Source organism: Theobroma umbraticum, unplaced genomic scaffold (genome assembly GCF_002168275.2).
Source record: "Theobroma umbraticum cultivar Fairchild unplaced genomic scaffold, ASM216827v3 scaffold_95.0, whole genome shotgun sequence".
NCBI lineage: Eukaryota > Viridiplantae > Streptophyta > Magnoliopsida > Malvales > Malvaceae > Theobroma > Theobroma umbraticum.
The window spans coordinates 4,518,094-4,534,959 of NW_018397257.1; the positions used below are offsets into that span (position 1 = coordinate 4,518,094).

Consider the following 16,866-nt stretch of genomic DNA (forward strand, 5'->3'; position numbering starts at 1 on the left):
AAAACTATGAACCACCATAAAACTCATCAAACATACTTTAATTGTTCTTTCTCCTTAAGCCCATCATCTTAACCAATTCGATCCAACTTATCAACACAAACATCTTCATTGTAGTACACGTTTCAAAGCAAGTTATTACCAGAAAACATTTAGTTACTACATTTATCATGCTATTAGCAATCACCATAGAAGAGCAAAATCGCTGTTCATCATCCTTAAGAACCTTAAGATCCATCATCCAAAAAAGTAAAAATAAAATAAGAAAACATTTGATGTCATCTTTACATTTTGCGTGGCAAGACAGATAGTATTTGATCAGAGAGAAATCAAAATTTAATTTTAAAATTTTTATCTAGATGATGAGATAGAAGAACTGAAATTAATTTAATTTGTCTAAAATTATTTAAAAGGTATTATTATCAAATTATGTAAAAAATTAACTATAAATAATTAAAATTATAAAAAATAATATTTTTGAATTAAAATTATAAAAAACGTTATTTTTCATAATTTTTCAAAAAAAAATTTGACAGTTGGGAGAGAGATTAAGAGTCATTTGAATGTGAAAAAAAATTTAAAACGTCACTCGAGTACAATTTTAGTAATAATAACCCAAAGTCCATCGAACATTTAATTGCCAAATGTCAGGAAATGGGAGGGCAATTAGAGTGACACGTGTCAACTAAATGCAGCCATTCAAAACAGTTAGTCTGGGACAAGGATTAAGCTCGAGGTAGATGGGCCGTAGAAGGGCCCTCGGTCACCTCTTCCCTTTTCTGAGCTTTGAGTCGTAATCAGAGCAGGAGAGAAAGGAATCCAACAAATGAAAAATACAAGAAGTTGCATAAAACAATGGGTTGACGTTAGGTATTGACTGTAGAGCAAGAAAATGGTCGTTAATACTTAACACCCTAATACTCATACCTCAACTTGATCAGCATCCTATTTCTTCAACCTCTCTGTCAATTAATCTCTTTCTTTTTCTGCAATTATTCTTTCTCCATTGCTTTATTCAAGGGTCTGTCTTTCACAATTACTCATTATTATTATTCTTATCTTCCTAAGCATATGTTTTTGGGTAGTCAGTAGTCAATATCAGTCCAAACCCACCAAAACCCTCCAAGAATTATCAATCTCAACTACCAATTTCAACTCTTTTTTACTTCGCCTTTTTGTTTTGGGGGTAGAGCAATAGAGAGAAGCAAGATTTTCCATGGATTCTCAGGTGATGGTGGCGCTTGCTCTCTCACTTGTTGGTGGATTCAGTACTTCTCTAGGTCAGATAACAAGTCTTTTTCTTTTTTTCACCTAATTTTGCCCCATTTATTTTAAGCTTTGGGACATGATAAACCTTTAATTGTTTGTTTGTGATATATGTGCTTCTGGATACTTTCTATATTTGTTATAGCCTTTGTCTGTGCGTGAATGTGTGTGAGTGTGCTAGGTATATGTTTTCGAGTTTTTAGATAAATATCTTCTATGTGATAAAGCAATTATACTTTTTTAGAAGTGTATTGATCATCACAACAATGCTTGTAATGCTTGTTTTCTGGATTTTGTCAAAAAGTGAAAAGAATATACCTAATAATAGCAAAGAAATAATTAGATGGCTTTGTGCTAAAGACCAATCCTGCGAAAAGATACAGACCTAGTTTGTAGTCCAGGATAGTTTAGCTGTATCATTTAACAAGACATTTTCATGCAGAGAATATTCCTTTTGAATTTACAAGCAGAGAGTTTCCTATATTAAGATTTTATAAAGTTTTAACTTCCAAACAAGTTAACACATGCTCTTATTGGTTAATTTTCCATAGTGAAATCTTAAAATTGATAGTTTGTGATCTAGGTGGTGTATAATGACAAAGAATGTTAGAGACTATCCCTGTTTATTGCAGGAAACCTTGCTGTCTTGTGGTAAAGGAGAAAAAAAGAATAGATAGCTGCTTCCAGATAGGAGTCTGATTAACCTCTATCATTGCTAGTTATCTGGTCAGGTTTAGGTACCTGATATCTTGTAGCAAATGAGGTGATATATTGTTGGGTACTTGATCTCAAATGTCACTATTTGTTTAGTTAACAACATCAAGACATTATGCTTTGAAGTTTTGTAGTTAATTTTAATGCTTAAGCATAAAGTGATATGTTATTATCATTAAGCGTATAACATTCCTTTTCTTCATAACTTAGTTATTTGGTAGTCATTTTAATCCAATAAGAATTATATGCAATTAGTTCCAGAAAAGTTTTGCTCTTGACTAACAGCATATCCTCAATCATGGAACAGGTGCTCTTTTTGTTATTCTTAATCAAGCTCCCAATTTAAGAATGCTTGGGCTTTTACAGGTAATGCCACAAGGTCTGGTTCCAATGCAGAAAGCTGAAATCTTTTATTACGTCCTCATTTTCTTTCGTCATCCTGACTATCAGTTACTTGGATGCCATATGACAAATGGCAAATTTGAATGCTAAAAGTTCATTGTTAAATTTTTAGTTTTGAATTTTTTGGGTACTCACTTTTGCATACTGCTAATGATTAATAATTGAATAAATTTTTTGATTTTATTTTTTGCAAAAGAGATTTATGAAATTTTACAGATTTTAAATTCAGTAAGAGTTAAAAAAAAGATGTATAAAAGAAACTTTAACTAGCATAGGCTACTTTTGTCAAACAATAAAAATTTTTAAAAGATATACATTAAGTCGGTTCTAGCTATTTAACATTTTCAACAATTTTCAATTGAAAATATTCTTTTTAACTCATCTCGAATTAACATAACCAAACACATTAAAAAAATTTTAAATTATCAAAAGTTTTCTGTGTGTAACAAACAACATCTTTGTTTTCAATGAATCATTTGTTAAAGGATTCTACACCAGAACATTTGTTGGGATGATTTTTATTTGCTTAGCCGCTTAGGTTTTTCCCTTACATTATTGTAAGTCCTTCTCTGTTATAATTTCCCAGTTTATATTTATTTAATCAAAGAATACTAGGCAACATTTAAAAAAATCTGTTAAAGGTAGAGCCTTCTGTATATTGACCTTTTCTCTTTTGTTTCAAGAAGTAGAGAGATTTTATTCAGATATCTTGTCTAATACCCTGGTGTCTTCTTCATGCAGGGTTTTGCTGCAGGTCTAATGTTGAGCATATCATTCCTTGATTTGGCTCATAATGCTATGAACTCAATAGGGTTCTTAAAAGGCAACCTATGGGTTAGCTATATCTTATCAGTTTTATTCTAATTACAGTGCATAACCTCTATGTCATGATCCTTTTGTATTCTCTCTGAAGCTAATTTCTAGTTCTTCAATAGTGCAGTTTTTTGCTGGTGTTATCTTCTTTGCCGTGGTTGCCAATTTTATACCAGAACCAATACTTTCTCAGAGTTCTGAGGTGAAAAGCAAAAAGGTTTGGATGATATTAATGTGTTATATTACTGCATGATTTTTCCAAGTTGGCATGTGATGCACCTGAATTTAGCCTAAAATGTTGAATGGTGTATTAACGGCTTGATATTGCTCTTGAGAGCAGAAAAACAGTGATGAAGGGGGCAAGGACATAATGAAAAAGCATCGTCGCCAGGTTTTATTTAGTGGAATTATTACAGCAATAGGTAACACTGTCTTTTAGACATGTTTCAAATCTATTGCTATACCAATTATGCATATTTGATGACAAACAATCCATGAAATTGGCCATTATAGTTCATTATTTCAATGCCTATTTGACTGATATAGCTTCAAGTAAAGGTTATAGGCATCTTTCAAAAAAAAAAAAAAAAAGGAAAGGGTACAGGCTTTATTATCTAATATTATCAAATTTTATGTGGTCAATGATAAATTATAAAATTCCATTCTTGTTTTTATACATGATGTTCAATACCTGAAGGCTGTTTATGAGTTATTTTTCTGCTGGATTAGGAAAGCATAGAGTGAATTGTTTGTTACTTGCTACCATATCTTTGATTGCTTTTAGTTTGTGGCCTAAATTTATTTTGTGCTGAAAGATGCTTGATTTAACTTGTGATTCTGAGTAAGGCTTACTATTTCATTCTTCCTCTGCTTTAAAAATTGTATTATTAATGGTTTTAGGTAAGCTTGGTGGCTCGAATATTGTACTTAAAGTTTCAACAATTTGTATTAATCAAGGGATGGAGATCTAAACATGCAACTTGGTTGCTTGAATATTTATATATAAAGTTTTGATAATTTGTATTATGAAGGGATTGGAGATCTAAAACTCTAACTTGATTGCTCAAATATTAATATATAAAGTTTTGAAAATTTGTATTAATCAAGGGATAAATCTAAAATCTAAGCTCTTGGTGGTTCCTTTTATTTGGTTTAGGCTTTTGCCTTTTACTAACCGTAAGAAGTGCTCATATCTGGCAGGCATAAGCTTGCATAATTTCCCAGAGGGGATGGCAGTTTTCCTTGGATCCATGAAGGTAGTCCTAACCCACTTTATTCACTGTGCAAATATTTATTTAAATTTATTACAGGGGATGTTCTACAACTAAAATGGGTTGAGATTGAAGCAAGAATAGCTTAACTTACTTTTCTCATCTTCTTAGCTGGTTAATTTAGCAGCTGTTTGCTTTTCTTTTTTTTTTTTGGTTTTTTTTTTCAAACTCCAGAAGCAGTTTTCTTGAATGATAATTTTACCTTTTAATGGTTATCAATGGTTCTTGGCATTTTGAATGCTTTATCCTTAAATGTTACCCGCTTAAAGACCATTATTCTTTAGTGATTTTTCTATGATTTTAAATTATTGATGTGCCAAGGATGATGATTGAATTATTCACTATTTGATTTGAATCTACTCGATAGAACCTCTTTGTTTGGATTGAGTTGATTCTGTAGCCAATCAAAATCCCTCCCCCCTCACCCACACTCTAGGAAGAAAAGCGAAATGCTACCATGCCTATTGATATATGATGGCGAGTAACTTATTGTTTCATGGAAGTAATTTCAATACACAATTCAACAAGTTGGAACATACTTCTAATTGGAAAGAAATGTTGGTTCTAAAATACATTATTATATTTTAAAGGAATATCTTCTTGATACTAGCAAACTTGTTGGTTACTATGTTGCATTCATGTTGGCTAGTAGAAGTTACTTATTTACTGTAGGAATATTGGTTTGATATATAGTTCTTATCAAGAGCCCCTGATCTTTTAGATGTATGCTAATGAAACTCTTTACTTGCCTATATCTGTCTCTTGTAGGGCCTTCGTGTTGGTCTTAATTTGGCTTTGGCCATTGCTTTGCACAACATCCCAGAGGTACGTTTCTTAAATCCAGTATTTTTAAAAATTGGTCTTGGAAGCAACCCACTTATATTGCTGGTTCCCAGTTTAACTAGTTCAAAATAACATATGTTTTCTGATTACAAAAATATATTGAATATGGTAATAATGACAACAATGTGCATTTTGGTTGATGTTTTATAATTGATTCATCAACTAGCAGGGCAAGGTTTACGTCTCATCACTTGCAAAAAAAATTTATAATTTGGTTTTAATGAACAGGAATCAGTATGACAGGGTTGACCTCTTTGTAAAGGGTTCCAGGCCTTACAAGTCGCCTGTTCAACCAGTTGAACTGGCCAGAATGGTCTGAATTTCAGGAAACTGCTTAAATTCTGTTAACCGGTGCTTACACATACTAGTTTTCTTGGATGGCTGTTGTATAGAAAATTAGGCTGCGTTTCTTAAATCAGTTTATGCATGCATGTTGAAATTTTTCATAAATTGGTCAAACCTGGATTGGTTATGTAGATAAATATAATCAGTGAGTAAGTATTTTGTTGTTTAACATCTTGATGTTCATTTTACAGGGTGTTGCTGTTGCTCTTCCTGTTTATTTTGCTACCCAAAGGTGAGAATTTGTTGAGACATTGATCAGTTCAGCTTCTTGGAAATCCATGTTAAGGGCCCCGAAGTGGACATGCAAATAGTTAGAATTACGGACTTTCAACTTGGAGGTCATAGGTCTGAAGTTTGGGGAGGGAAGATGGGGTTTATGCAATGGGAGAGAGTTACGGTCCCTTTGTGGATCTCAAACATCTAGCAAATAGATTAATGGTGAAAAAGGAAGGGAAAATGATATATTTTTTCATTTAATTATTTTCTTCTGCTCTCTGGTAAGTATAATGGGCTGCCAAAAGATTTTGCTTGGTGCAGTGTGAAAGAAGTGGTACTTGAGGTTCATGCCAGTGGCAATGATTGTGGAACAATGGCTGTAAGTGTAAGGGTTGACAATGTGATGTATAGATGGTGGTCTTAGGTAAAACGCTGGTTGTAAGGAGGCACTAATATTGATTTTACCTGGATTTTACTGAGTGACGGTGGTGATATTACAGACGATAGTGCAGGTGATAATGCCAGTTGGAGATGATGGTTATGGTTAGGTGCTAAAATGTATTGTAAGGATGGTGATGAAATTCTCATAATTGACAGTACTGTGTGTGTGTCTATGAAATAGTTTGTGTTGATGATTGGAGTAGTATACTTCTTAAGTTCTGTGTTTGTAACTTTGCTTTTTCCCAGGCCTACCTTATATTGTTTTTGACTTCATCAAGCACTGTTGTTGGGGAAGGAATTTCAAAATGGTCCTTTAGGTGTAGTTCAACTGTTCTTGTTTATTGGGTGGATCATTACAAGCTTTTTCCATCCATTCTACAGTCATCCAGGCATGGCAGTATGTTTATCTCCTGCCATGATAATTGGATTATGTTTGCCTGTTCTGTCACAGGCATTAGCATTGTGAGATTGTTGGATTAACTCTTTTAATGCTTTTAAAGTGGTCTTTCCTTTTGTAACTATGTAAACGAGTTAGAACTTATTTGTATGATGAAATTGTTAACTGGTTGGTTTGGATTCATTTGTCAGCAAGTGGCAGGCATTCAAATTGGCAACGCTTTCTGGTTTTGCTGAGCCACTTGGTGTCGTAATTGTTGGTAAGTGAACAGCCTTTCCTTGAAGTACCAGAAAAAGATAAAATAGTGAAAAAATAAAACTAAAACAAAAAAATTCCCTTATAGAAAGAAAACTAGAACAAAGAAAATGAAGGTTGTCTCTTTAAGAACGTGAAGTCTATAAGTGAAATGCTTTTCTTTTAACTGAAATGTAAATGATGGTTATGAGTTGTAAGCCTCAATATCGGGAAAGCACTGTGAACTATGTGGACTAAACACAATGCCTGTTTCATCTTTGTATATAGGGAATGTTCTTATCTTTTTCTATTTATTTGTTGTCGAAAATAATTTGTCTATAGGTCTGAATATAATTTAAACTTTTTTTTTGATTGATTATAATTTACACTGTTGTAGTTCATGGTGAATTTAGATGCCCTGCTTGCAAGATTTTGTTCTTTATAAATGTCACAATAACTGACTTTGTTGATTTTTCTTTTTTCTTGCGCTACAGCTTATCTGTTCCCAAGCAGCTTAAGTCCTGAAATTCTTGAGGGCTTGTTAGGATCAGGTTTGTAGTCCCATCGATTGCTCAGATCTGATCTGATTGGGAAAAAAAACCAATGTAGAATCTACCTTCCTCCCTGTTATAATCTTGTGACAATCTGTTGCTCTGAATTATGTTAAAATTTCAGTTGGTGGGGTGATGGCCTTCCTAACATTGCATGAAATGCTGCCATTGGCATTTGATTATGCGGGGCAGAAGCAAGCTGTCAAGGCTGTTTTCTTTGGAATGGCTTTCATGTCTGCAAGGTAATAAAATTCATAGCAATGTGTACGCTGTTTCAGAAAACAGTTCAAAAGCTTCTTGTTTTCATTGCTTAGCTCATATGCACATGCAATTCAAATTGTCATTCAAATTCTGGTTATCACAAGGAGAGATTAAAATCACACAAAGCGTGTTTTTTAACTCATATGTTGAAAAAAACTATAACTACTTGCCCAATGGGGAAAGGGAATATTAATTCAAGCAAGCACATGATTACCACAATAGCCAGGCAAATAACTTTAGCAGAACCATGTAGTAAATTGTACTTGTATAAATTCCTGTGGGTTTATTTTGCTGGTTAGTTTCCAATCACATTTCACTAATTGCATTTTCCTGTTTATTTTTTTATTTTTTTCTCATGAACAAACCTTTTACACATCTCTGCTACGGTTTTGCATGCAGCCTATACTTTCTTGAACTAAGCCTACCAGAGGAGATGAGCTTGTAGCTTCTTTCCCTCAAACAGTCAACAAAGTGTTGTAAATTCCAAAATCATGGTGTCTGCTTTTGCACATGATATTGATGGCTTTCTCTGAGCGTTAGCAAAATGCTGAGATGACTTACTTTGGATCGATCTTAAGCAAAAGGATGAAGACGTCAGCATATAATGTACAAAATTTCAACTTATTTCTTTAATGAAATGAAAATTGAAAAGGAATTGAAGGGCAAAATAAATTTATGGAGCTTGTATTTTTATACTGTGCTGGCTAAACCTTGTTTATTTCTTCAACAAAATGGAAAATCAGCAATGTGAAATCTTCTTTTTTTTATGGATCATGCATCTCCAATACATCTAGCTAGTTCAACTCTAGTTGTTTTTTTGTCATTTCTTTAGCTATTAGTTTGAAGTTCCTGTGTCAAAAACATTGAAGACTACATTTATCAACCTGCCTGGGATGTTAGGTATGGTTCTTTATGGGTGCTCAGGAAGGAAAAAAGCATATTTGTCCGGCATGCAATTCCGTAACATGATCCTGAGATATTGAAGTATATAAATCCTAAAGTCCATTTTTCCCCTCATCTTCATCCTTATCAACTCCGTCTGTTTATTTGTTTCTTCATTTTATTCTCTCTATTTTACATTTCTTTCTTTGCATGACTTCCAGTTGGGACATCATTGCAGTTTCTTGGAAATGCAAGTCCTGAAACAAGTCTCATGGGAAACAAAAATCTCGTCAAGAGATTCATGGGATCAAAGCTGTCTAGTCCGATCTTTCCTTTTGTAGGAAAAAGTAAGCTTTTGATTGGATTTGACAAAGTTTAATATAAGAGGTGAGAGGTGCCAACGATGGAGGGAAAGGAGCGAACTTAAATTCTTAAAGCCAAAGTGGAGAAAAAGTATTTCATCATGAGCTAAAGGAAAAAAGGAAAATTATTGGGAAGAGCAACTTGTTAGATAGACCTATAGATTACTGGTTTAATTCAATCATTTGATTGCCATGTCAATGTATGGAAAATATTATTGCTCTTAAGTAATTCTTTTTCAACTGTAGGTAATGATCGCTAACTATGATCTTATTATCATTCATTTTTATATTCTTTAATTAAAAAAGAAACAAAACATTCAAGTATTTCTATAGTCTAAATATACACCACTTTAGGGTTCATAAAAAACATTATTTATTCTCCATATTTTTTTCTAAATATTCTTTATTTTCTCCATTTTTTGAACCACTTTATTTACTCTATTAAGTATCTATAGTTCAACATGTATTTTTTAAAATAATTAATGTTTACTTTTTGTATTGCAAGGGAATGATTTGAGATCGATGCAACTCTAGATTCACCTTCCATTTAGAATTTTTTTTAACTAAATCAAAAGATGTATTCATTATTAAGGGACATCTTCGTCTTTTTCAAGTGTTGCAAGAACAAAAGGTGCAACATCAAAAGCTAACACGTTAGTACCCCCAACACTAGAACAAAAACATAGAGGTAAGCACAACCTCCTCCCCAACAACACGAGGAATCAGAATGAAAAAACTAGAACATGGTACTAGAATACATCTGTCATGGTAATAAATAATAAAAGATGTAAAGGCCCTTGTACACTATAAAGGGGGTTATTGTAATTGGGAGATGAAGTATTGCAAATAAATAAAAAGATGAGTCATAGGCGACGGAGAGGAAGATTGGAGCGGTTCCTGAAGTATTGAGTATCGTGATAAGTAAAAGAGAGTAAGAAAAGAATTAGGGAGTAGAAGAAAATTAGAGAGAGAAGCTCTATAGGAGAATCTATTAGCTCGAAGTAGAAGCCAAATCCCTAAATGAATTGTGAAGACTGTATATATTGTGCCAAAAGTGGTGGTTACAAGAAAAGGCTTTAATGCACATAATGAATGATATTTTTAAGAAAAGTTTTAATGTTGGGTAACTGTTATTAAGATGTAATGCCGAGTAATGATTGGAAACTTATTATGTGACCATTGAAGTAATTAGGTATAAGAAGATTTATTCTTGAGTAAAAGATATAAGAGAAGAGGTATACATGAAAAGGTATAAGAGAAAAAACTGTACATGAACATGCCTAAGAGAACAAGGTAAAAGAGGGAAATACTTGTACTTCAAGAAAAGGTTAAGAGAAAGATCTTTTAACTATCTTCACATCTGAACCATCAAGCCAAACTCTCCTAAACATCCCAAAGTGAAAGTAACCCATGAACCCTGTCACTTGTTACGGGGTGCTTTCACTACTATCCGTATGAAATGGTTATTCTGCGTGAAGTAGTGTTTCACTTGTTCTAGTTGTTTTACATGAAATAATGTTTCACTTGTAATAGTTGTTCTCCTTGTTCTTTGTACAACATTATGCTATAAAATAATTCTTTAGAAAATAGATATTAACCAAAATTAAATATCTACATACACAAAGGCAACACAAAAGCACCCAACATCAACCTTTAATTTCACAACAAGTCAAAGACCAAGAGAACCCCAAACCAATCAACCAATTCAGGCTAGAAAGATTGAACAATAAAGCAATTATGGGCTATGAGAAAAAACCAAAAACATTAAAAAGCAACAACATAAACCATCAACAATCTAACTTAACTAAAGAGTTCCACAGCCCACCATCAAAAATACCTTGGGGGAACATTGCAAATAAAAATCATTGTTGTAAGGAAAACACAAGCAACAATTAAATATCATAACTTTCATAAAAAAGTATCCAAATAAAATCCATTGGTGTTTGTACCTTTTACTTTGCTAAGGAATAAGTGATGTCATAAGCATACTTCATAATTTTCACAATTTCTCAATTTGAAAGGTTAGCTTTGAAATAATAAACTTGAATCAAGGTAAACCTTAATTTTCAAGGACTGAAGAATGGTTCCAAGCACCCATTCACTTTGTTTTTATAGTCACTTTTCAAGATAAGTTTGTGGAAGGCCCATTTAGAAGCAACAAAGATTTGCAAAGCCTTCCAAATGGCTTTAGACTCTGTTGCACTAACATCCATAACTTCTACAGACATAGAGAAACAGATTAAAACTTAACCTCCTTTGTCCCTTAAAACATCTCCAATACCAGCTTCTCTTAGATTACCACTTGATGTACCACCCACATTGAACTTAAAAGATCCATTAGTAAGAGGTTTCCACATAACTTCTAGTTTAGTCTAACGGGAAAATAGAGAGCATCGATCAGTGCTACCCAACTCCTTAAGGGAAAAGAGCACCTCTCAGTGATCTCAAAAGAGGGGAGCACCGATGGTTCCCAATGAAGAGCTTTTTTTTTAATTAATAAAAAATAATAAAATTATATAATTGTAATTATAAAAATTAATCAAGAATAACATTATCTTTCTACCTTTGCCACATCAGCAAGTTGATGAAAATACTAACGGTTAGACTTATGTATCTAGCGAAAAATATTTTTTTAAGATGAAGTGTACAAATTAAAAACTAATGGACCTTTGTGCAATTTCGATCAAAACTTAGGGAGCTTAGGGTATTTTACCTTAACAATAATGATCTGTCGGTAATGTGTTGACAGATTTTTTCATTGTCATGGTTAACTATAAGACTATTGTCGACCTTCGAGCATGGTCGAATGCCATAGGTAATTCAGCTATGCAACCTCCGATTCCACCTCCTTGCTTTACACCATTTCTTTTGCGATCTTTAATGCCACCTCAATCCTCAAGGCCATCAATGTCCACACCAATGGCTACTCCATTCAACCTAAAGGTAACACTGCCAATTTCGACTGTTACTGTAGGTGCATCAAACTCTGCTGCGTAGTCTAAGGGCCAAGTGCCTAGTGTATGCTTACCCATGCTTACCCACATATCCTTTTGCATCCTATCGAAGAGAGGTAATTTCCAGTTATTAACTTATTTCATTGTATGTAGTAATTTCATTAATACGTTTTAATAAAGATGTATTAATTTGTATTACTTTTGTAGAGACTGGAGTAACTCCAACCATCACAAGAATAATCAAGAGTCACTTTTGTGAGCCTTGGCCTACATGGAGGTTGATTCCTACCGTGGTAAAAGACATCATGTGGTGTAAATTTGAGGTACCATATTGTTATTGTATATTTATCAGGATTTTCCTTAACAATACTAATATAAATATTCATTTTTAATGTAAGAGTCCTTTTCATGGGCTCCTACTAATGCTTCAATGGTCCATAATATATGGGAGAAGATTTGTAAGGACTTGCTAAAAGATCTATTAGCGAACGAGCACAACAAAGCCAAGAAGGATGCAAGTACTCGTCACGATATCCTTTTGACCAAGAGGAAGGCGTGCCCCTAGATCATTGTAGAGGTTTAGGACCAACTAATCAATATTGTTTAGGCCACGTCCTAGTGGCGATGTTAATCCAAGGATGCCCAGTGGAACAACCTCACAGAGAAAAATGACAACATAGCAAAACACACAGAAGTTTCTTTGACTTTTACATTACATCAAAAGAAAATGGTACATGTTCTTAACTCGTATTAAGATAATGTGAGTCTTTTGTTTTTGTCATTCTGTTGTTGATGACTGTGGGCCATTCATATTTTTGATGGTGCATATGTTTCTCTTATGACTATGCTATGTGTTGTCAATGTTTTACGATTTGAAAACATGTTGTCATTGTGCTATTGAATATTGCAAAAAATGGTAAATTGGTGATGATGCGTTTTCTGTTCTTATTGTCTTGTTGTGATTATAGTCCAAGTTGCTACAAAGATCGATGACATTCTCTTGGTGTTTTGAGTGCACTCACAAGCGATAGAAAGGGATTAAAGAGTTTATGGACAACAAGTCAAAAATTGTTAAAGTAATAAAAATGGGTCAATTTATTTTCATTATATTATTGTATATATTTATATGTTACTTATCAATTTATTTAATATAAATGTCATTTCCTTATCTATTTATAGGAATCATACACATCTACTTTATCGTAGAAGTACGATAATGATCCATCATCCCATTTGGAGTTTGATCTAGTAGCATGGTTTAAGGCTATTGGAAGGCTGTAAACCACTCGGACCCATGTTTATTGGTATAAGACCAAGATACGGCTTGCTACACTTTTTGCTCTAACTGCAACATCTGAGTTTGCTTATGGTTCAATACCTTTTGCTGACACTTCACAAGTTCCTCTTGTTTCAACCTAAAGGCTATCAAGAAATGGAGACCAAAGTGAAGGAATTGAAGACTGACATGCATGATATTAAGTCCATCATGAAAGCTATACTTGAGAGGCTTCCAGATCCAGTCACTGAGTCTTCTTCCTCACAATAGTTGCATCCTTAGTCACAACTATAGTTACCACTTTCTAATGATTTAGTTGAGATATAATCATAATTTCTTCTTGTTGTAATATAGATTTCTTTTAGTAATGTTTTTCATAGATTTTGACATAACTGTTTTTTTTTTAATTTTTATAAATTTTGTATGTTTTTTTCCATTTTATAATACATTTTGGATATTTTTAGTACAAATTACTTGCTTTTAATATTAATATGATTATTATTCAATAAAGGAAATACCAATTTAAAAAAATCATAAACTTAATTATTATTAATGGAATTTTCTCAATACCGAAAGAATTCGTTACTCATTTACCGATGGATTTTGTGTCATTTTCCATGGAATAATACACATTACCTACGGAATATATAAAATAAAACTAGTTGCTAATTCCATCGGTAAATTACCAATGGATCTACCGATCGAAATTTTTCAGTCGATAAATTACTGACGGATTTGCCAACTAAAATTTTTCCGTTGATGTTTTTACTGACTAAATTTACTGACGGATTCTCTATATCATCGATAACTTTTCCAGCTGATGGATTCGCAACTTGATTGATGAAATTGTGGATAGAGTTTTCTATTAGTAAATTTACCGACAGAATTTTTAGTCACCGATGAAAATTTATTAACAATGAAAGTATTTTCGACTGATTATAGACAAAATTTTTCTTCAATAAAATCATTATTGTTAATAGTGAAAATATAAACAAACCATATCAATACCAATATCAAACAACCCCAAATTTAATAGAGCCCCAAATCTAATAGCGCACCAAATCAGATCCATTCCACGAACAAGCTCTCTTTGTCCACACCTCCTTTCGCAAGGTTCGGTGGGCATCTATTAGCGTTCATGTAGATGTAAGAAAACTATACACTACCAATGATGTCTAGGAGTTCATCAACCTGTTGGAACGTCTTCCACTATTTCCATGATCAACTCAATGGTTTTAGTACTAACTTATGACTACACTCGAATCAGACTCCATAATTAAAACCATCCTCCCTAACCACTTTGATTGACAGAAGACCTCCAAAGCTACTTTAATAGCCATTAACTCAGCATAATTAGATTTGCAAACCCCTATAAATCTAGAAAACAAAGCAAGAATACAACCTCCCTCATTTCTCATCATTCCTCCCACCCTCGTAAGACCCGGATTCCCCCTAGTAAACCCATCAATACTGAGTTTCAGAGAAAACCTTCACTAGGCAGTTGCTATTATACCTCTCTCCTTCCTCTAATCCTTCTCACACAAGATATCCCAATCTCTACTCTCGAGTTTACCCACCACTTAGCCTCATTTACAATTGTTCCCCATGCCTACTAGGAACCAACATATTCTATCAATTTATTTCTACCACAAGCATACGCTAAAGATAAATTGTAAGGATCACCTTAAAAGAGGAAACTACACAACCTCATTCAAGACTACCTCATTCTACCACTATGCCAAAAACATCTCACCTCTATTTATTCCAAAATTTGACAATAGAGTTCCTTAAGGCTTGGATTTTTCAAAAGGTATGCATAAAAACAATGTCCTTATTTAATAACTTTTACAAGTTGTCAATTTCGTTAAAGATATGTCATTCATTCTATGACTAAGTTTTTCATTCAACACTCATGAAACCGCCACTTTGGCATCAGATTCAATAGTCATTCTCTTCATACCAACACGAGATGATGATGCAAATTGTTGGACTGCATGCTTAACGGCCATGAATTCCGCATAATTAGAGTCTTGTATCTCAAGAGGGCATAAATAAATAAATCAATCAATCAATCAATGACAGACTCAGAAAAATCCTTTAGAACTCCTTCACAACTCGCGAGCGTAGGTCTACCTGTAACTGATCTATCAACAATGAATTTAAATTCATTATCAAGGGGAGGAAGCCATGGGGTACGTAAGCACATGTTGTTAGAGGTTCAAGTAATATAAGAATTCCAAGGTTTAATTCATCAACCAATATTATCAATATCCCTGTTACCTTCGCCTACTTTCATCTAAAATAAAGATATAATCAAGGCCGGCCCTTGGGTAAGGCCATTTAAGCAAGGACTTTTTAGATCTCAAATTTAAGAAAGCCTCATAATTATAATATAATTAATTATATTAAATATATAAAAATTAAGATAATCAATAAAATATTTACCTATTCCCTCATGTCTAATAAATATATATTTTCTTTCACTTCCACATCCCTATTAATTCTCAATTATTTATCTCATTTCTTATTAAAAATAAGTAAAAGTTAAAAAATAATTAATAAAATAATATATTTTCTTATTTCTCTAATTATATGTTAATATATCTCAATTTTTAACACTTTCTAATCCTACATTGCTATTAATTCTTAATTATTTCTCCTATTTCAAATCGGTATGGATTTGCATTTGTAATGATTTCTTCTACAAAAAATGCATCTAAAATGAACGTATATAAAACCTAATTTCTGTGATACACGTATCATTCATAGAAAAAACAATTTGATGAGAATGTTGATAATGAAATAACAAGATCTCTTGAAGAATAATTCAGAATTAATATATTAGATCAAGCAATTTTTTCACTCCAAAGTAGATTTGAATAATTTAAGATATATGAAAGTATTTTTGGTTTTTTATTTAATGGTAAAATGTTGAAGTCATTAGACAATAATAGTTTGAAAGGATATTGTCTTAATCTTGAATATTCCTTAAAATATAACAACTATTTTGATATCGGTCATTTAGATTTATTTTCAGAGTTAAAAATTTTAAAACAAGCTATATAAATAAAAGATAACAGTCCAATTGACAAACTTAATTATATAAAAATATTCGATTCTTTTCCAAATACGTATATTACTTTTAGAATAATGTTAATAATTCCAGTAAGTGTTGCTTAAGGAGAAAGAAGTTTTTCAAAAATAAAATCAATAAAATCTAGTAGAAGATCAACAATGTTTCAAGAAATATTAAATGGATTGGCGATTTTATCAATTAAAAAAATTAGAAGAACTTTATTATAAAAGTTTAGTTAGAAATTTTGTATCTCAAAAAGTTAGAAAAATAAAATTTTAACTAAATTTTTTTCTTAATTTTAATAAAAAAAAACCTCTATTTGAACATTTAGCTTTAAGCTTTTGAAATTATTGAGCTGCTTTTGGATATAATCTTAATCGAAAAGAATATTTCATCCTATCTCAGACTTTCGTTTAACATGTCGTTCCTTACAAATTATAGCGACCACAAAGTTGCCCCACACGCCACAGGCCATCTCTTTTTCGAAGCATCCCAAGAAAAACAGTTACCCAAAGATCAAAAAAAAGATTCAACAGAATTAAGAGTAATCCAAGTTAAGCCCCAC

The 16,866-nt window shown here is 32.6% G+C and overlaps 1 protein-coding gene across 1 annotated transcript; it reads left to right on the forward strand.

Moving 5' to 3' along the window:
- Positions 1-769: 769 nt before the first annotated feature.
- Positions 770-8,518, forward strand: LOC110412816 (ZIP metal ion transporter family). Its single transcript, XM_021423443.1, has 12 exons — positions 770-1,277; positions 2,285-2,343; positions 3,121-3,213; positions 3,320-3,409; positions 3,533-3,614; positions 4,393-4,448; positions 5,232-5,288; positions 5,843-5,883; positions 6,897-6,964; positions 7,434-7,490; positions 7,615-7,732; positions 8,151-8,518. The coding sequence occupies exons 1-12, from the start codon at positions 1,214-1,216 to the stop codon at positions 8,194-8,196; spliced, it is 831 nt and encodes a 276-aa protein (XP_021279118.1). The 5' UTR covers positions 770-1,213; the 3' UTR covers positions 8,197-8,518.
- The last annotated feature ends 8,348 nt before the right edge of the window (positions 8,519-16,866 follow it).